At 47.6% G+C, this 21,369-nt stretch overlaps 2 protein-coding genes across 5 annotated transcripts in view; both read left to right on the top strand.

The window, feature by feature from the left end:
- The window catches only part of LOC310841933 (L-threonine 3-dehydrogenase, mitochondrial-like), a 138,365-nt gene that overhangs the window by 68,695 nt on the left and 48,301 nt on the right, over positions 1–21,369 (top strand). The window lies entirely within an intron of this gene.
- MTMR9 (myotubularin related protein 9) overlaps positions 1–21,369 on the top strand; it is a 33,779-nt gene that overhangs the window by 2,802 nt on the left and 9,608 nt on the right. For all 4 annotated transcript variants that reach the window (XM_083733473.1, XM_083733472.1, XM_083733471.1 and 1 more), the window contains exons 3-9: positions 5,110–5,218; positions 6,981–7,106; positions 7,816–7,989; positions 10,720–10,937; positions 16,326–16,487; positions 17,410–17,551; positions 20,826–21,046. In XM_083733473.1, the coding sequence (XP_083589599.1) occupies positions 5,110–5,218; positions 6,981–7,106; positions 7,816–7,989; positions 10,720–10,937; positions 16,326–16,487; positions 17,410–17,551; positions 20,826–21,046 (1,152 nt within the window). The remainder of the gene's footprint in view (positions 1–5,109; positions 5,219–6,980; positions 7,107–7,815; positions 7,990–10,719; positions 10,938–16,325; positions 16,488–17,409; positions 17,552–20,825; positions 21,047–21,369) is intronic.

Here is a 21,369-nt window from a genome sequence, read left to right as displayed (position 1 = left end):
CAGTTTTTTAGGGTTCCTGCAGGCAATCCTCCTTTTTGCAGGAAGTCTAGGGCTACATTGTCCTTGGCAGAAGGCTGTCCAGCCACTGCTTAGGGACCTCTAGTGAAGGTGAGCCCACCATCTCACTAGCCCATTTCTGCTCTATAATTACCTTCTGCTGGCTCGATTATTCAGACAGGTCTTCAGTCTCATAAGCTGTTTTTTATGACCATTGTAAAGTTTAATTAATGTGTTCCAGCCTGCCTTGTTTTTTTCTGTTAGGTATATTTTCTTTTTCTGTTGCCTTCAACACTGTTTGTTGGGATAATAATTTTTTACAGGACACTGAAGAAATGTATCTATGGACTCAACACCATTCCAAGCAACCCAGTTTAATTATTCTCCATTTTACTGAAAGAGGAGGGGTTGCCGGGGCTGACCACCTAAGTATTATTGAGCTGACATTTAGACATAAGGAATGTACAGATCTTATTGGACAGCAACAGTGGTTACACGCCAGTGTCCTGCTATCCCATGGAAATGAACGAGGGTGTAAGCATGCCTGGTTTTGTGCTGGGTCTTAACCAAGGATGGAATCATAGAATTATAGAGTTGGAAGAGACCCTGAGGATCATCTCATCCAACCCCTAGCAATGCAGGAATATGTATTGTATGTCCTGTCTGGGGATCGAACCTGTGGCCTTGGCATTATCAGCACCATGCCCTAACCAACTGAGCTATCCTGGCCTAAGGAACATAGAAAGCTATGTAGTACAGAGTCGGACCACTGGTCCATCTAGCTCAGTACTGTGTACATTAACTGGCAGTGGCTCTCCTGGATTTTGAAAGGGCAGCCATTCAGCCCTGTCGAGATGCCAGGGATTGAGGCTGGCACATTCTGTGTGCCAAAGAGATGCACTACCACTGAGATGCAGCCCTTCTGCGAGAATGAAGCATGACTTGGCGTGCTTGTAATATTTCCCTTAACTGAGTGGGTGGATGCCCTGCCCTGCCAACGCATATGCCTCAGGACTTGATTATTTTTTTCAGTTGTGGTCAGGAAGAACTTTTGCCCTAGTCAGATTAGCTAAGGATCAGTTTTATCCTTTTGACTTTTCCTGCTGGTTAGGAGTGGGGAACCTGCCACCCCTCAGATGTTGTTGGACTCCCAACTCCCATCTGCCCCAGCCAGTACGGCCAATGTTGAGGGATGATGGGAATTGTAGTCCCGCATTGTTGTCTGGAAAGCCACAGGTTCCCCACCTCTGCTACAGTTCACAATTCTGGGAAAGACTCAGTCTCTGCCTTTAAACAAGGGAAAGGTCTGCTCATACTCAACTGAATTTTACTTTATGGCTGTCAGTTTTTATATTTGCAGCCTGGAGGGCAGGACTCTGGGGATTAATCACCATATCTAAACTGATGGGTCAGACTACAAGCTGCATCTAGTTCAGCAACTTGCTTCCTGGAGCAGCCAGCCAAATGCCCACAGGGAGCCCACAAGTAGGGCTTGAAGGCAGTGGGCCTGTCTATTTGCATTGCCCCACTCCTGTTATTTTGTGGTATACTGTCCCTGAGCATGGAGGCTCTGCTTAGCTTCCTTAACTTGTAGGCACAAGGAGACCTAATTGACCTCCATGAATGTGCTTGATCTTTCTTTCAAATGCCCTTTCCATAGGGCTCGTGGGCACATTTGGATTTTTAAGTGAGCGCCTTTGGGTTTTTAAGTGGGTGCCTTCGGCACCATACTTCTGGTAGCTTAATTCTTCCCCTGCCTCAGATTAATTCCCACCCCCAAATGAGAGACAGACAGAACGTTCGTGTGGACACACTTCACTTTCCAAGGGATCTGGATAAAAGTCGGATCGAGTAGAATTAATCTGAGCCTTGAGAAGCACATAAGAGGAAGTGGGGAAGAGCGTCAATCTTCCAACTTCCTAGCTCAACTGTAGGGACTTTCCAAAGGAGGCAGGCGTGATCACCCCTCACCATCTCATGGCCAAGAAGGGCGGCAAGTGGCAGTGCCGGGGGGAGGCCAGAGGCTTTGTGGGCATCAGGAGAAGCCTGTAAGGGGTATCATTGCACCCACGGGCACCACATTAGCAACCCCTGCCGTAAGGTAATTTTGCAGAAGAAATAACTTCCTTTTGTTTGTCCTGAGCCCACTGCTACCCAGAATGAGGCTGTAAGCTAGATGCAGGTGGGTGGGACCATACTTTGGGAAAGGCATTGAAGTTTATACGGTTTGGGTCCCTCCTCCGCCTTTGTCTCCATGACTTCTCCCCTGCCGTTTTCAAAATCCCGAGCGAGCAAGAGGCAATTTGCTTGCAAGGGCTCAGCGTTGCTTTTCTCCCGGTAGCCTGGTAGAGAAAGACGAGCTGCAGTCTGCGGAGCCTTCATTTTTGTTCTCGCATCCTACTCTCTGGCACGCGTTCCTTTCTTCCGAACTAAAGAGCAGCAAGCAGTTTGGAACAGTGTTGAAATGGGACAATTAACCTGCTTGCCCTCCTGCCAGGCTCTTTTGCAATTTCCTTGAATGCGAGTAAATGGGGAACTGGCGCAGCGGAGCTTCTCCTTGTAAGGGCAGCAGTGGCTGGTTGATCTATTTAAAAATATTACCAGGGCCATTTGGCAATTTACAGGATTACTTGGAAGGGCGTTAATGTCCTATAGTGGCTGGCTAGTCACTTCTATGGGGTTGTGAAGGTGGGGAGGGGCAGTAGCTCAGGGAGTAGCACATCTGCTCTGCATTCAGAAGGTTTAATCCAGGCATAGGCAAACTCGGCCCTCCAGATGTTTTGGGACTACAGCTCCCATCTTCCCTGACCACTGGTCCTGTTAGCTAGGGATGATGGGAGTTGTAGTCCCAAAACATCTGGAAGGCCAAGTTTGCCTCTGCCTGGTTAAATCCCCGGCATCTCCACTTTGGGCTGGGAAATGATCTCCATCTGAGACCCTGGAGAGCTGATGCTGGTCAGAGTAGACAACACTGACCAATGGCCTGACTCTGTATAAGGCAGCTTCCTGTGTCCCTTATACAGAGGCTGCATCCACATTGTACATTTAAAATGCCACAATTCCACTTTATAAACAGTCACAGCTTCCCCCAAAGAACTCAGAGCTGTAGTTAGTTCAGGTTGCCACGAGTTGTTCAGGGACCCCTTTATCCCCCTCACAGAGTTACATTCCCAGCGTTCCCTGGGAAGAGGGAGTCCTACAGTAGCAATTGTAGTCCTGGGAGGGGAGCAGCATGTTGTGCGGATGTGGCCTGGGTTTGAACTGTATGTATTTCCCTAGAAAAGATTTTTAAAAGAACATTCTTTATGTGCCACTTGTTGCATTTCCTTCTCACGCCTCCCCAAAGACAACAGTTTTAAGTAAATCAAAATGCATGCTGTAAAAGTCATAAGGTAACTGGAATATGCCTCCCATCAGCCCCTGTGGAAGAGCATTCCTGCTGAGATACGACAGGCGCTTGCTATCTGAACCTTCTGGAAACCACAGAAGACGTATTTGTTCCAATAGACGTTCCCAGCTGGATAACCAGGTCCCTGCCATGGGTGTCGCCTTTGTATTTCTTATTTATTTTTATTAATTAGATCACAAGACTCTTAGTCTCAGGGGTGGAAGGTTTGAGCCCCACGTTGGGCAAAAAGATTCCTGCCTTACAGGGGGTTGGACTAGATGACCCTCGTGGTCCCTTCCAGTTCCACTCCCCTCCCCTCCCCAAAATGTTCAGCGGCCACAGACGTCACTTTGTGCACCTGTCTTAGTTGCCTCTGGGTAAATAACTGGAAAGAGGTGGAAGACAAACAGCCTTCCTGTTATCCAAGCTTGGCTAGGACATCAGTAAAACTTGGGTTTTGTAGTACTAACACATGTTCAGCAGGAAATAAGCAAAAAACTGCCAATGTAAACACAACACTCCCTTGTTATCGGGTTTCCTCCCTGATAAGATGCCTGAAGCAACAGAGAGAGGCTCAGCTATTTGCAGGAAGGGAGAAAGCTGCCTTTTACTGAATTGAACCTTTGGCCCATTTAGCTCAATATTGTCCACACTGGCTGGCAGCAGCTCTCCAGGGTTTCAGGAAGGCTTTACGTGGAGATACCCAGGACCTTCTTCATACACTGAGCAGTGTCTTCCTGTGTGGGGAAACTGTTTCCTATTGAGGAAGCATGTGTGCTACATGCAGTATAGGGTCAAAAGTTTTAAGAATCCTTGCATTAGACCAAAGGATTGTTTAGACCTGACAGTGCATAATGTAACCCGCAAATCCCTGGCTGACCTCATCCACTCCTGCTAATTTGGTGCGTCTGCGCCAATGACTTAGCAGTCCCTCGCCATGGAAATCCTGATCTTTTATGTCTGGCCCTTCATGTCTGACTCTCCCTAATCCTTGCTGGTTGCTTGATTGAGCTTAACCTGATCACAACTGTGATCCGCTTTCCTCTTTTTAAGCCCACTTCACTTTCTCTGCTTCTAATGCTTCAAACTGACGGGATCGGAGTCCTCCTCATTCCAGTTTTCTGTATGAGCAAAGGCTCTTCTATGCATCCCCTGCAGAGTTCTGTGTCATTGCAGTCTCTCTCCTTTCTGCACTACCATCAAATTATAATACCAAGCTCCTAGCCCTCATGGTTTGGGAGGGAAATCTATGTCTTAGGTAAGTGAAGGAACCAAAGAGACCCGCGGGCAGGCTCTGCAGAGGCGAAGGATGGTGCTTCATATTTATTTATTTGCATACCACTTAATTGTAAGGTTACAGAATGTTTAATGTTTTGGACAGTGGTGGGTGGAATACTTGCAGGAGCAAACCAGCAGGTGTGGGAAAAGCCGAGCAACCCCCTTCCCACTTGACAATTCTCCTTTACGAATCATATCCTACCCCTTGCTAAGATCACTTGCAGTTCTGTTCTTACCATTTTTCAAACCAGCTACTTCTGCGCATTAAATGAAGGGTGTGTTTGCAGCTACATTGTGATGGGTTATAACCTCTTGTTGGTTGCGCTGCTTGCTGTTGAATTCAGCAGGTTTACTGTAAGCGGCTGCCTTTGCAGGCTTGCAGAGCATCCCTGCAGAGCATCCTTGCATCCTCCTCTTAAACGCACCTGCCTTTTGTGTTGCTGCAGTTTTGTTGGCACCATCGGCACCATCATCATCAAATGCAAAGACCTGCGGATTATCCAGCTTGACATCCCCGGCATGGAGGAGTCTTTGAACATAGCTGGCTCCATTGAGGTAAGCTGATCTGTAGAAGTCGAGAGAAAATGGCAAAAACCTGACCCGCTTTTTCAGGGGTCCTCGTTGGAAGCTAGGGTGGTGCTCAGTTCCACAAGAGCAGTGGGATTTTTTATTTTTTTTTATGATCGTTCAACCTTTGAGAATCAAGAAAATAAAAATGCAAGGATGTGTGTATAAAAATAGCATATATCTGAGGAGTTGGGAGATGTTCTGTTTGCTTATTAGAACACAGGGATCATCTCATTCCATATTCACAGATATAGTCCCCCATCTCGAAGGGTAGCTCTGATGGGCCGAAACCTCACTCTCACCAGCAGCCTTAGTCATTGGCTGAGCTGCTGTGATGTCATGGAATGTTTGCGAACATTCCTCTAAGGCAGCGGTTCCCAACCTGTGGGTCCCCAGATGTTGTTGGACTACAACTCCCATCATCCCTGAGCTCTGGCCTTGCTAGCTAGGGGTGATGGGAGTTGTAGTTCAACAACATCTGGGGACCCACAGGTTGAGAAAGCCTGCTCCAAGGGGAAAGCTGTCATCAGTGGAATGTTGATAAAACAGCGAACCATCAGGAAGGCAAGAGGAAAAGTCAGTCTGGCTGGGCAAAGAAACTTAAGTGCGGACCAGCGGAAAGAGGAGGAGGAGGGCTTCATAAGTGTTCAGGAGATAACACACCTCCCTTAATCCCCATTATTCAGACTGGGCTGCTCTAAGGTGCAGCTTCATTCTCTGTGCACCTCCTACTTGTGATAGCTGCACCACTCCCAGCTTTTACATTTCTCTGTGACTTTCTGAATGCTGAATGTTGTAAGGCGGCCTGGTGTCCAGAACTAGGATATGGTAGGCACTCCTAGTAGGACGCGGGTGGCGTTGTGGGTAAAACCTCAGCGCCTAGGGCTTGCCAATCGCATGGTCGGCGGTTCGAATCCCCGCGGCGGGGTGAGCTCCCGTCTTTTGGTCCCAGCTGCTGCCCACCTAGCAGTTTGAAAGCACCCTTAAGTGCAAGTAGATAAATAGGTACCGCTTTATAGCGGGAAGGTAAATGGCGTTTCCGTGTGCTGTGCTGTGCTGGCTCGCCAGAGCAGCTTGTCACGCTGGCCACGTGACCCGAAAGTGTCTCCGGACAGCGCTGGCCCCCGGCCTCTTAAGTGAGATGGGCACACAACCCTAGAGTCGGACACGACTGGCCCGTACGGGCAGGGGTACCTTTACCTTTACCTTTAGGCACTCCTAGTAACAAAGCAAAAAAAAAAAAAAAAATTGGCAAAGGGCAGACCTGTTCCTTCCTGTACCCTGTGTACCATGCACTGGGATAGCCTGCATGTAGCCAGTTCCACCAGGCCTCCCATCCCTGCAGCCATTCCAGCAGATTGCCTCAGTGGGAGAAATGGGAAGCTGAACTTACCCCTTTGCCAAAAGCCCAGCTCCGTTGTGCAGTTCCTGCCCCAGCTCATTATAAGAACAACTCTTTAGAAATTGGTGCCTGCGTTTTGATTTTGGTTTTCCTCTTCCCTCCTTGGCCCTTTCCCCTTGTGTGCCGTGCTTTTTCTCTGCTTATAAGCCGACACCCACCTGTCTTGTTTTACGCGATTGTATGTGTGTGGGAGCCTTTTTGGCCGAAGAGCGCTGTACAGATGCTTTAAATAAATAATAAACAGGGGCTGCGGAAGCAAAATGTGTCTTAAGGGGCCGAGACCCACTGAATCTTCAGGATTGTTTGATAAAATTAAGTCTCTGCATGTCTGTGCTTTCCGTCCCGCAGGCACTGTCCACCTTGGATTCCATCACCCTGATGTATCCTTTCTTTTACCGGCCCATGTTTGAAGTCATCGAGGATGGCTGGCACTCCTTCTTGCCGGAACGGGAATTTGAGCTTCTCAGTTCAGTTGTAAGTCCCTGTTCATGGAGCAATGCCTCTCCTGCTGCGCTTAGGGAGAGCGAACTTGCATAAAATGGGAACTTGTAGTGGGGATGGGGAGGCGACATGATTCTCCATGGAATGAGCAGTACCATTTGGAGGGGAAATCACTTCCAACCAACCCTGGGGAAGACCATTCAGCTCATGAGGTGCAGAGTAAAAACCCCACCCCTTCTGGCACAGTGTTTTTTGTTGCAGCCTTGTAAGACTTCTCACGCCCTCAGGCTGGAAAAGCTTCCCCAGCCCTGGATTAAGTAAATACAGCTTGTGTTTGGCATTGACCTCTGCACTTGTGGGATTGCAGAATCTGCCAGTCTCCTCCCTGTCTGTGTGTGTCTGATTTTACACACCAGCTTTGTTTAAAGCTCCACAAAGTGGCTGCCTTGTAGGGTGCTAAATTATGTAGCAGTGCTGAGAGGCGGGGAAGGCCAATCGACAAGATGTCTCTTGAAGAGGCAGCTAAGTGGGTGGGTATGTGGCACGATTAGGAGGAAAAATGAGTCAGGAAAACCGGGTTGCAAAGTGGCTGCTCTTAGCCGGCTGAGCATCCTTGGGGACTTTTGTCTGCTCCTGAAATCTGATGGCTTAAAGCCACAGTAGTTTACTATCATTTCTGATCCCCCACCTCTGGAAATCCCATCACATTACCTTAGTTAACCATGATTTTTCTCCCCTCCAGACAAACGAATGGCGGTTGAGCTACATCAACAAAGATTTCTCTGTCTGCCCCTCTTACCCGCCAATTGTCACTGTCCCCAAATCAATTGACGACGAATCCCTCTGGAAAGTTTCCACCTTCCGCCACGGTGGGCGCTTCCCGGTCCTCAGCTATTACCACAAGAAAAATGGGATGGTGAGTTGGTCGCTGAGATATGCCCTGTGCAAGGTAGCAGTTGGGGAGCTGGGTATCCTCAGCTTGGAGAAGAGAAGACTGAGAGGTGATAGGATGGTCATCTTCAGATACCTGAAGGACTATTCCATGGAAGATAATAATAAAAATAAATTTTATTTATATCCCTCCCTCCCCAGCCGAAGCCAGGCTCAGAGCGGCTAACAATAATAAAATAACACAGCATTCTAAAATCAATTCATTCTAAAATCAATTCAAAATCAAATTAATGGCAACCATTGGGCTAGAGTTCTGTGAGGATTACCAAAGGAGAGGGTCAGACTGTGCCTTGGCCAAAGGCCAGACAGAACAGCTCCGTCTTGCAGGCCCTGCGGAAAAATGTCAAGTCCCGCAGGGCCCTAGTCTCTTGTGACGGAGCGTTCCACCAGATTGGAGCCACAGCCAAAAAAGCCCTGGCTCTGGTTGAGGCCAGCCTAACCTCCCTGTGGCCTGGGACCTCCAAGATGTTTTTGTTTGAAGACCGTAAGGTCCTCCGTGGGACATACCAGGAGAGGCGGTCCCGTAGGTACGAGGGTCCTAAGCCAAATAGCGCTTTAAAGGTTAAAACCAGCACCTTAAACCTGATCCTGTACTCCACCGGGAGCCAGTGCAGCTGGTATAGCACTGGGTGAATGTGATCCCGCGGCGAGGACCCTGTAAGGAGTCTCGCCGCAGGATTCTGCACCCGCTGAAGTTTCTGAGTCATTCTCAAGGGCAGCCCCATATAGAGTGAGTTACAATAATCAAATCTGGAGGTGACTGTCATGTGGATCACAGTGGCTAGGTCAGGGCGAGAGAGGTAAGGAGCCAACTGCTTACCTTGGCGGAGATGAAGAAATTCCGCCTTTGTTATAGCTGCAATCTGCGCCTCCATGGAAGGCTTGTTTTCTGCCACTCCGGAGGGGAAGACACCTAACTATTGGGTTCAAGTTACAAGAAAGGAAATTGCAACTAAACCTTAGGAAGAACTTTCTGACGGTAAGAGCTGTTCGACGGTGGAACAGACTACTTCAGAAGGTGGCAGACTGTCCTTCATTGGAGGTTTTAAAAGAGGGGGACGGCCATAAGTTAGTGATTGTTTAGCTGTGATACCTGCATTGCAGGGGTTGGACTAGAAGACCGCTGGGGTTCCCTTTCCAGCTCTACAGTTCTGTGAAGGTGGCTTGTACACTTACCTAGAGCCAACCCAAGTAGAAAGACAGCAGTACATGTTTAATTATTTGTACTCTCCCTGTCCAGTGAGGTCGACCTCTGCAAAGCAGCTTCTTATGTATATTTTGATTGATTGATTTTACCCCACCAATCTGATTAGGTTGCCCCAGCCACTCTGTGCATCTTCCGACAGGGTGTATGTAGAGTAAAAGCCATAAAAGCAGAAGCTCAGAAACTTTTTTTTAAAAAGAGCATGATGAATTCAGCCCCAACAAGCCTACCAATCAGCCTGCACCAAGCTTGGCCCCTCCAGATATTTTTGGACTGCAGTTCCCATCATCACACCATGCTGGCTGTGGATGATGGGTGTTGTAGTCCAAAAATATCTGGAGGGGCCAAGCTTGGTGCAGGCTGCTGCAATCAAAGAATACAGAGCCATGCTTGCAAAGCCGTGGTTCTTGCACCCGATGGACAGTGAGCGGTGCGTTGAGAGGAGAGGAGATTGGTCTGTCTGAAAAGCAGAAATGTTTCAGCTGATGGAATAATCACCTTGGTTTCTGCTCAGGGGATGGGGGTGAGTCCAGGTGGATGAGTTTCAACTTGAAATGTAGAGTTCTGGACCTGCATATTCTCATATAATAATGATAATGATAATAATAATAATTTATTATTTATACCCCGCCCATCTGGCTAGGCTTCCCCAGCCACTCTGGGCTGCTTCCAACAAAATATTAAAATACAGTAATGTATCAAACAATAAAAGCTTCCCTAAACAGGGCTGCCTTCTGATGTCTTCTAAAAGTCTGGTAGTTGTTGTTCTCTTTGACATCTGATGGGAGGGCGTTCCACAGGGCGGGCGCCACTACCGAGAAGGCCCTCTGCCTGGTTCCCTGTAACTTGGCTTCTCACAGTGAGGGAACCGCCAGAAGGCCCTCGGCGCTGGACCTCAGTGTCTGGGCTGAACGATGGGGGTGGAGACGCTCCTTCAGGTATGCAGGACAGAGCCCGTTTAAAGCTTTAAAGGTCAGCACCAACACTTTGAATTGTGCTCGGAAACGTACTGTGAGCCAATGTAGTTCTTTCAGGACTGGTATTATGTGGTCCCAGCAGCCACTCCCAGTCACCAGTCTAGCTGCCGCATTCTGGATTAGTTGTAGTTTCCGGATTACCTTCAAAGGTAGCCCCACATAGAGCATATTACAGTAGTCCAAGTGGGAGATAACATCATTCCTTTGAAAACTAGTGCATAGGTTGCACTACATTTTTGGCATTTTAACCTAAAATTGTGCCCTGTGTGTGCATACCAACTTTCATCCCGCTACCTTTGTGTTTAGGGGAGATGTGGGGGGGGCGCGTTTGCCAAGCAGATGGGTTGGCAAGATAAATGGAAGTCTTTGCTTTCCCACACCAAGGATTCTTAACGCCCATTTTGCCTTTGGGCCGAGCGGACATTCATCTTCAAGTTAGGTGTCAGATCTGTGGGCCGGTGGAAAACTCGGCTGAGGCATCGCCTGCTCACTGGAAACCGTTTGCCCTTCCTAGGTGATGATGCGCAGCAGCCAGCCGCTCACGGGTACCAACGGGAGGCGCTGCAAGGAGGACGAGAAGCTGATTAACGCCACGCTGAGAGCTGGCAAGCGGGGCTACATCATTGACACACGCTCTCTGAGCATCGCTCAGCAAGCCCGGGCCAAAGGGGGAGGCTTTGAGCAGGAAGCCCACTATCCCCAGTGGCGAAGGATCCACAAGTCCATTGAGAGGTGAGTTGATGAGTGAGGCATGGTATGAAGGACCTCGTGAGGTTGTTGCTAAGCTCTAAGACAGGGATGGGGAGAATGAGGCCTCCCAGATAGGAAGAGCCTGCTGAATCAGGTCAATGGCTTATCTAGTTCAAGCATCCTCCCCTCACAGATATCTGTATCTACTCAGATATCTCTTATGGGACCTTGCCTTCTTGGAAGGCCTGTTGGAACAAAAATGTCTCTAGCCATTTCCAGAAAGTGCAGACAGTGGGTGTGTGCTGTATCTCAACAGGAATGCTATTCCACACAGAAAGTCCTGCTCTGGATTACCACAGAGCTGGCTTCTGATTTCTTTGGAACTTGCAGGAGAAATTCTCCTACAGACCTGGAGCCCATTGCAGAATCACTGCAGGTTAAAGGTAAAGGATGCCTGGATGGTTAAGTCCAGTCAAAGGTGACTATGGGGTTGCGGCGCTCATCTCGCTTTCAGGCTGAGGGAGCCGGCGTTTGACCACAGATAGCTTTCCGGGTCATGTGGCCAGCAGGACTGTACTGCTTCTGGCACAACGGAACACCATGACAGAAACCAAAGCGCACGGAAATGCCATTTACCTTCCTGCTATTTACCTATTTATCTATTTGCACTGGTGTGCTTTCGAATTGCTAGGTTGGCAGGAGCTGGGGCCGAGCAATGGGAGGTCTCCCCGTCGCGGGGATTCGAACCGCCCACATTCTGATCGGCAGGCCCAAGAGGCTCAGTGGTTTAGACCACAGCACCACCCGCATCCCTTAGAATAGGCATAGGCAAACTTGGCCCTCCAGATGTTTTTGAGACTACAACTCCCATCATCCCTTACCCCTGGTCCTGTTAGCTAGGGATCATGGGAGTTGTAGTCCCAGAACACCTGGAGGGCCAAGTTTACCTATGCCTCCTTTTAGAATCACTGCATGAGGCTTAAGGAGATGCAGAGGTGGTGTATGTGTGCACTCCACTCTGAGCTCTTTGGAGGAAGGCTGGGGTAGCAAAATTTTAAGGTGGGATATTTTACAGTCCAATGTTTGCACATGCTAGTGAACTCAACCAGAGTGGGTTGTCTCTGTGGTCTACCAAGTTCGTAAAGCAGCCTGCGACGATATCACAAACTGCCTGATTGCACATTGCCTGATTGCACTGTGGTGTGGAATTGTTTTTTTAAAAAAAAAACAGAAACAAAACCCACTTTGTTAGTATGGCACACTGAGAGCTTGGGCTCTCGTTTTTGCTTAAATCAAGCTTCCAGTCCTTAGAACCAGAGGATGGTTTTGCAGGGTTTCAGATAGTGGTTGAGGGAAGCTCTGCACAAAATAGAAAGTAACAGGGGCCTCTTCATTACTGGATTCCCATGACCCCAAGAAATATGAATATTTTTGCACGGGCTTGAGAATGACTGGCTTATGTAAAAAACCCCTCATACAGTCAAACCTTGGTCCTCGAACAGCTCTGTTTTCAGACATTTCGGTTCCCGAACACCGAAAACTCGGAAGTAATTGCTCCGGTTTTCGAACGTTCCTTGGAACTCGAACGTCCAACATAGCTTTTGCTTGAGTGCAAGAAGCTCTTGCAACCAATCGGAAGCCACACCTCAGTTGTTGAACGTTTCGGAAGTCGAATGGTCTTCCGGAACGGATTACGTTCAACAACCAAGTTTTGACTGTACTAGTTTTGTTTCGGTTGATTTTGGAAGAGTTAATCTAGCACTGCAGATCTGGTTATTTCTGTATATTTTTTGTTTGCAAACACAGCCCTTAGTCTCCAGCAGGAATTTTTAGATTCTGAAAAGTTGATGCCAGGTTCTTCACTTGTGAAGTAATAATATTTCTAAAAGTATAGAAGATAAATTATTTCTAAATAAAATCACATTTTGTGCAGAGGTGCAGTTTCACTCTTGGAGAAGATGAGTGAGGGCATTTTAAAAACCAGTTTTGCAAATTAAAAACAGGAAGGAAAAATATAAAACAAAACTAATGCAAAATTAATAAAATTCTGGGTGCATATAGAAATTATGCAATTCTTGGTTTCTATCTTTTTAAAAAGATTGCCCATTCTTAATTGCAACATTTTCTTTTCTATTTAAAGAAATTAACTATCCCCGATAAGTTTCCTCAAGTGTGTGGGTAGAGGGGAGAGAATTATCCTCTTTTGTGTTTGGATTGCTGACAGCCGTCTGGGTTTGGGGGTTTTCTTGGTTATAGTTTTGGGTGAAGCACCTTCGTGGACTCCTCTTTTAATTGGTTTCATTCTAGTAAGCATGTCCAGTAAAGGGGAGCCCCGAAATCCATTTCCACGGGAGGCTCCTGTCAGCTTCCTTTTAAATCCTGCCCCGTAAGCCTTCGTGCCTTACAGTTCATTGCCCCTGTTTCTTGCTGCTCCTGCAGCTGACAGACCTTGAGTTCACCAAGGTTTGCTTCTCTCAATTAAGATCCTTCCTGCTCTGCTTTCTTGTCCTCTCCTCCATCTCCCCCTTCTGCCCTGTGGGCATCCAATCAAAGGACATTAAGTGTCCCAATTCATAACCAATTAAATTTCCTGTGACCAGTCCCTGGACGCAGGAGAGAGGAGGTCGCTTTAGACCTCCGGGCAGAAGTTACAAACCCGTGCTCAGCCATGGAACGTGCTGGGTCGACTGGATGCAGTGGTCTCTGTCTAAACCACAGGCCATTGGCTTAAGGGGGGGGAATGTCACCCACAAAAGCCAAAATTCTATGATTTTTATTATTATTTATTAAATCTGTATACTGCTTTTGTAGATCTCAGGATGTTGCACAACATAAACTTGCAATATAAAAAAGATGAGATGCATAATAAAAATAAGAACAAAAGCAAACCAGTAATTCCACACACACACCCTTCCAAAACACATTTAAAAGGGCATCAGACGTCAGTCAGCCAAAGGCCTGGCTGAATGGGAATGTTCTTGCCTAGCACCTAAAGGCGTATAAGGAAGGCACCAGTTGAACCTCCCTGGGGAGACCATTCCACAAACGGAGCCACCATAGAAAAGGCCCTTTTTGTTTTGCTGATTTGTATCAGTTACATAAAATGAAGTGTAATTGCATGCTTCTGCTTGTATTTGCATAATACAAGCTTCTGCCAGTCAAGGGGAGGTGCCGTGCATTCTGTCCCTTATAAATCCCCCTTATGCGGAGCCCCTTGAGGACTAGTAGCTGAGATTGTCAGGTTGATGAGTCTGCTGCCCAGTCCCCAATTTGTCTGCATGTGTGATGTGAATGCGAACCTAGCCAAAGCTCAGCCCCACGGATTGTCACGGTGTTCATTCTCACTGCCATGAAATACTTTTTCGAACGTTCCGTTATGAAGACCTAATGGGTCTGCAAAGAGGGTATGCTAAGCCCAGGCCATTGCACATCTTCCTTCCCCGAAATCCCTCCTTGACCACCCCTTTCTTGTGAAGTCTTTGACCCCCCCAGCCCCAAGTCAACGTTGTTGTTGTTGTTTAGTCGTTTAGTCGTGTCCGACTCTTCGTGACCCCCTGGACCAGAGCACGCCAGGCACTCCTGTCTTCCACTGCCTCCCGCAGTTTGGTCAAACTCATGCTGGTAGCTTCAAGAACACTGTCCCACCATCTTGTCCTCTGTCGTCCCCTTCTCCTTGTGCCCTCCATCTTTCCCAACATCAGGGTCTTTTCCAGGGAGTCTTCTCTTCTCCTGAGGTGGCTAAAGTCTTGGAGGCTCAGCTTCAGGATCTGTCCTTCCAGTGAGCACTTAGGGCTGATTTCCTTAAGAATGGATAGGTTTGATCTTGCAGTCCATGGGACTCTCAAGAGTCTCCTCCAGCACCATAATCCAAAAGCATCCATTCTTCGGCGATCAGCCTTCTTTATGGTCCAGCTCTCACTTCCATACATCACTACTGGGAAAACCGTAGCTTTAACTATATGGACCTTTGCATCCTCTAGCTCAGTGTTTCCCAACCTTGTGCCTCCAGATGTTTTTGGCCTACAACTCCCATCATCCCTAGCTAGCAAGACCAGTGGTCAGGGATGATGGGAGTTGTAGGCCAAAAACATCTGGAGGCACAAGGTTGGGAAACACTGCTCTAGCTAATAAGAATAAGGGCACACAACAAATAATTGCATCTTTGTAGTGCACACCACACCTCACATGCCCTCTTCCAAGATTCTTCCCTTCCCGTTGCTGGGGGGTGTATTGGGAGGGAAGACCCATTGCAACCGCCAGGATCCCATCTGGTTTGCTGTGTTTCCACGTGGGCGTTGGAGACTGTTGCCCCTTGGAAGTGGTAGGGCAGAAGGCAAGGAGACTGGCAGTTGATGAAGCCAGAGCTGACTAAGACCTGTTGTGTCCCCGTCCTCCAGCTCATCATCATCATCATCATCATCATCATCATTTATTTATATCCTGCCCTCCCCAGCCGAAGCCGGGCTCAGAGCGGCTAACAACAGTAAAAATAACCACAGTTTACATAAAATCACAATCAATTAATTGAAATACATTCTAAAATCAGTTCATTCTAAAATCAATTCAAAATCAAATTAATGGCAACCATTGGGCTAGAGTGCTATGAGGATTACAGAAGGAGGGGGTCAGGCTGTGCCTTGGCCAAAGGCCTGGCGGAACAGCTCTGTCTTGCAGGCCCTGCGGAAAGATGTCAAGTCCCACAGGGCCCTAGTCTCTTGCGACAGAGCATTCCACCAGATCGGGGCCACGACCGAAAAAGCCCTGGCTCAGTTCTGCAAAGGCAACACTGAGGCAGGGGAAGAGGAAGCTGCCAGGCAGTTCCACCCTCTTAGACTTGTTGTCAATAAGAAGGCAGGCTGAGATTAGTTGGGCAGCGCCCCTTTCGTCCTAATAGACAAACCACTGATGTGTATTATATATGTGCATTCACATGCAGAATCAAAGGTAAGCATAGTCCCCAGATACAAACAGCAAGGCTGTGCGTCTTGCCATGCTTTGGCCGATGCCATGGCACAATTCAGTGTTAGCTCCACTTGGGGATAAGCTGTGGCATTGCTGTCGTTGTTCTGCACACTGCTATCCAGCCTGCCTCCAGCTCTTGTCCTGCTTGCTTCCTTTCTGTAAATTCAGTGTGTAGATAAGATGTTATTGCCTGGAGTTAGTATACCAGTGACCAAAGCCAGGTGGTATAGATCAGGGTGTACTTGGAAAACGCAGAGTTGCCACCGAGTCATTCCCTGGGCTCTTTCTGCTCCATCTGATGTCAGCCCTGTAGGTCAAAGGGAGCAGGTCTCGAACCAAAGCTGTTTTGCTATAACAAGGAAGGCCATAGATCCCTGGGGCATTTCAGCCCTCCAGGTACAACCAGATCCCTCTGCAGGCTCATTGTGGTCATTCTTGTTCCTTCACCCGGTACAACATTCCCCACAGGTACAACATTCTGCAAGAGAGCCTCATCAAGCTAGTGGAGGCCTGCAATGACCAGTCGCACAACATGGACCGCTGGCTGAGCAAACTGGAGGCTTCCAACTGGCTGACTCACATCAAGGAGATCCTGACCACTGCCTGCTTGGCTGCTCAGTGCATCGACAGGTGGGACTCACCTTCCGGTTATCTATTTATTTCTTTGCAGGTTTACAAGCAGCGTCACTGTCACCAAAGCGGTATGCAGTAAGATAGGATCCAGGAGGTCGCAGGCCCATTAAACATAAAAAAACGCACGCTTCTACAATTGCAAAATTTTTATTCCGTAAAATGATTGGGTCACACTTCGGGGAGAGCGTTTTCAAACAAAAAAGGGCTTCAGTGGTTGCCTGAATATCAAAACGCTAGGTGCTTGTCTAACTTAGGTTTGCAGCTGATTCCAGAAGGCTGGAGATGCAACACAAAAAGCCCTGTTTCTGGTGCATGCTCTAAAAACGCGCACAGGGAACATGTTGTACGCTTAGCAGTGCCCCGTTTGAGGAGTGCAGTTGCTGGGCAGGAATGTATAAGGCCTCCAGTCCTCAGGTCTGAAGTTGTTTGGGACTTTCGAGATGAACTGCAGTTTAATGGAATGAGCCGCTCCGAACAGCTTTGCTTGTTTAGAACGTTAATAAAGAACATAAGAAGAGGATTGCTGCTGGATCCGATCAAAGGTCCATCTAGTCCTCTTATTGCATTCATAGCAGAGTTTTCCAGGAAACTCGCTGGCGGCCACAGCCTCTGTCGTTTTTCTCCAAGAAACTGATATCCAGAGGTACGCTGGAATGTGGAGGCTCTGTCCACCTATTGTGGCCAACAGCCCTTGAGAAACCAAAACGTCTCCTCAATAAATTTGGCTAACAACCATTGGGGGTTGTTATTCTGGGGCAGCCGGTAAGATCTTGCCCACCTCTGGCCTCCAGAAGGTTTCCTGCCAGAGAACATGGACCTTGGGCTGAAAAAGTGTTCCCGCCTTTAATATGTTGTCTGTGCATACACCAGCTCAGTATATTTGCCTCCCTTTCTCAACCTTCCTCTGGCCCTTTCCTAGGGAGGGAGCATCTGTCCTGGTCCATGGGACTGAAGGCACAGATTCGACACTACAGGTGACCTCGCTGGCTCAGATCATCCTAGATCCCAGATGCAGGACCATCCGCGGTTTTGAAGCTCTGGTTGAGAGGGAGTGGCTGCAGGTAAGAGCTGACGAATTGCTAGCTCCTGGGTGCGATGAGGAGCCCACAGTAAGAAGTACTCTGCTCAGAAACAAAAGGGCAAAATCATGGTGGAGAGGTCTGCCAGTGGCTGTTGGTTGGGACAGCTGCCGCCCCCTTCCCTCTTAGCAACCCTATAGGTAATCCTGATCAAATCCGGATTTGATTTAGATCAAATCGATTTAAATCACAGTTTAAATCACTAGTCAGTAAGACTTGATTTAAACAATCTTTTTACAGAAGGACTCATTCTTGCTGGTATAATATTAATATTTACAACCAGAGGAAGGTTTCATTTTTGGAATAATAAATTTTCAGAGTAGTTTTTACAGTTACAGTCAAAAATTACTGATTTGGTTATACTATTAGAAAGATAGATAATTATGAAATTATTGTGAGGTTTAATAAGTTAACTGTTTACATTTGGGCAACTTTTCTGCTGTACTTTATTGGAAGGAGAAGAGTAATCATTTCCTTAATAACAATTTAAACAATTTATTTTACTAAAACAATAACATTCTAGCATATGTATCCATGTTTGTTAACTGATGGGGTTGAACAATTTTTTATTTTTATTTTTAAAAACTTAACTGAGTTTTAGCACACATGAAAAACTTAAAACAAATCCTTATTTCCTGATGGGTAGCCTTTGGACTATAACGTAACGTAAACAGAAAACTATAGAAAACTGATTTAAATTTTTAAAATCTGTGTGTGTGTGTGTGTGTGTGTGTGTGTGTGTTTAAATCATTGATTTTTATCCACCCTGATCCTGATGCCCCCAGGGAATGGTACCACCCCTTTAGGAACCACTGCTTCAGATTATTCATGCGAAAGATAAAAGAGGCAAGTGTCAACACCGATCCTTTGGGGACTCCACTTTCTACGTCCATCCTGCCAAATGGGAGAAGAGTCCATTTATCCCCATCCTGGGCTTCCTGCTTCTTAACCAGCCCCTGATCCCGAAGAGTTACTGGCGTTTGAATTCAACATGCCACATTCACCTCCCTCCTGCCCGCTTGGCAGCTTTGCACTTGACTGTACCCCCTCCGGTGCATTCGCTCATGGTGAGATGTGCTGCGACATTTCTTGCAAAACAATCACCGGCTGGAAAACCGTGGCCTGCATCCCTTTCCGAGCAACTGCCGACTCGCGGCAGTCAGCTCGAAGCGCCTCGCTTTTTGCCCCTTGTAACAAAACATTAAGCGACCCGCACGAGACGCATCCATGCACGTCTGGGTTGACGTTTTAATCTGTCAAAATGGAGGCTTGTAAGGGGAAACGACTCGGATGCATATAAGCGCACGTTTAGCTAGCAAGTGCACGACCCGCTTCAGAAAATTGAAAAGACGTGTGTGGCACAGCGGGGAGCTACTAGTGTGGGGACAGGAAGCGCTAACTGCAGAAGACTGGCAAAAGAAGCCCGACGGCAGGATCAGATTGAAGGTTCAGCTAGTCCAGCTTCCCATCGCCACCCAGTGGCCAACCAGATGCCCTGATGAAAGCCTGAATGCAACGGGAATCTTCACCACTTGGCACTCCTCGTAGTTGGCATTCAGGGGCATACTGCCCCCAACAGAGGAGGAAGAACACATTCATTGTGGCTAGTGGCCATTGTCGACATGCGGAGGGCCGGAAAGCCAGTTGACAAGCCCCAGCTGTGCCATCTCCATCCATCGGCCCGTGCTCCGACGTAAATCAGCGACCCGGACTACGCACACAGAATAGGCGTGAGGCTTGTGAAGTCATACATTAACTACAGATTTATTAAACATAAATCAGAACAAAGAAACATATCGTCTCTCTCTCTCTCATGTCGTCTCAGAGAGAACAGCAAAAGCTATACACAAACGGGAGTCCCCAGGAAGCTGTGCCGGAATGTAAACAGATATGTGACACGCAACAATCTCATGCTAACTACAGATTTATTAAACATAAATCAGAACAAAGAAACATGTTGTCTCTCCCTCTCTCATGTCGTCTCAGAGAGAACAGCAAAAGCAAAACTATACACAAACGGAAGTTCCCAGCAAGCGGTGCTGGAATGTGACACGCAACAATCTCATGCTTGTTCCTTAAGGTGGAATGGAAATGTCAACACCTTTTACAACCATGAATTTGCCTAAACCTTCTTCCAAAGCCATCCTAGTTGTTGGCCATGACTGCATCAAGTTGGAGCAATTTCCACTCTTTTAAGTAGCTCCAGCTGTCAGCTGCCTCTGGGATGTTCACAAAGGGAGGGCGGGACTAAGAGCCCTTTCTGTTTGATCCCCAGTAGTTGGTATTCTGTGGTACACTGGTTCTTGCTCTGGAGGTTCCACTTAGCTGTCACCGTCCCTTTTGACTTTGAATAAACCTTACAGGTATTTCCACTTCTGGGGCATTTTTCCATCAAGGGTGATATCCAACAAAGTCGCTCTACTAGCAGAAGGACTTCTGGCTGCAGCATCAAACTCCTCCACTCTTTTCCACACATGCACCTCTTAAATCTATTCTGGTTGTTCACCCAGTTCTGCAGAGCAGATCTGCGGAGGGTGCAGGGAGAGAGGGAGGAGAAGTTCCATGATGGAAGCAGAAATCCTTGCACTTTTAGCAGAATGACTGTGGCCACCTTAACGATCAACCATCACATAACCCCTACTGTATCCTACTGTAACTAAGCCTGCAATTGAAATAAATGCACATTCTTCCTCCAGTTACTCACGACTCCATACCTGGCCTCTGTTTGCTCCCTGGACTTAAATTGTAAGCTCCTTGTGGGCAGGGACCTGACCCATTACTGTGATTTGGAAAGTGCCACACACTTTTCTGCTTATGCATAGAATTTCCTCTCTGCAACCCAGCAAAAAGACATACTGTATTTTTTGCTCTATAAGACTCACTTTTTCCATCCTAAAAAGAAAAGGAAAATGTGTGTGCATCTTATGGAGCGAATGCAGGCTGCGCAGCTATCGCACAAGCCAGAACAGCAAGAGGGATTGCTGCTTTCACTGCACAGCGATCCCTCTTGCTGTTCTGGCTTCTGAGATTAGAATATTTTTTTTCTTGTTTGCCTCCTCCGAAAACTAGGTGCGTCTTGTGGTCTGGTGCGTCTTATAGGGCGAAAAATACGGTGCTATACGGTGCCTCTTTCCATTAGAATTCTTTGGTTTTTAAGCTTTCCATGTTACAGATTTTTAAAAGAACTCTTTCCTTGCTGTACCCTTTGCTCTGCCTAACGAAAGACCCTCTCTCTATTTATTTTTTGCCCCTGCAGGCCGGCCACCCATTCCAGCAGCGCTGTGCCCAGTCTGCCTACTCCAACAGCAAGCAGAAGTGGGAAGCCCCTGTCTTCCTTCTCTTCCTGGACTGCGTCTGTCAGATCCTCCGCCAGTTCCCCTGCTCCTTCGAGTTCAACTACCACTTCCTGATCATGCTCTTTGAGCATTCGTACGCCTCCCAGTTCGGCACTTTCCTGGGCAACAATGAAAGCGAAAGGTAGGTGAGCTTTTTGCTTCTGGGGTTCCATGAGGCAAAGAGGGAGGGCTGTCGGCATCCTAGGCAGTTTCAGTCGCGCTCTGCATCATGGATGAGAACACACGGAGGGATGTAGGGGTCTAGGCAGTCTCAGTTGCACTGTGCAATATGGATGAGGCGCATAATGAGGAATCTACAAGGCTCTTGGCAGTGGCATAAAAGGCAATCAATAAGTCAATACAGTGGTACCTCGGGTTACAGACGCTTCAGGTTACATACGCTTCAGTGAGCCAGTGTGGTGTAGTGGTTTAGAGCGATATACTCGTAATCTGGGGAACCGGGTT

Source organism: Podarcis gaigeae (genome assembly GCF_964106915.1).
Source record: "Podarcis gaigeae genome assembly, chromosome: 3".
In the NCBI taxonomy this organism is placed as follows: Eukaryota; Metazoa; Chordata; class Lepidosauria; order Squamata; family Lacertidae; genus Podarcis; species Podarcis gaigeae.
The sequence above is the reverse complement of the archived record's forward strand: the minus strand, read 5'-3'. Positions and strand labels throughout refer to the sequence as shown.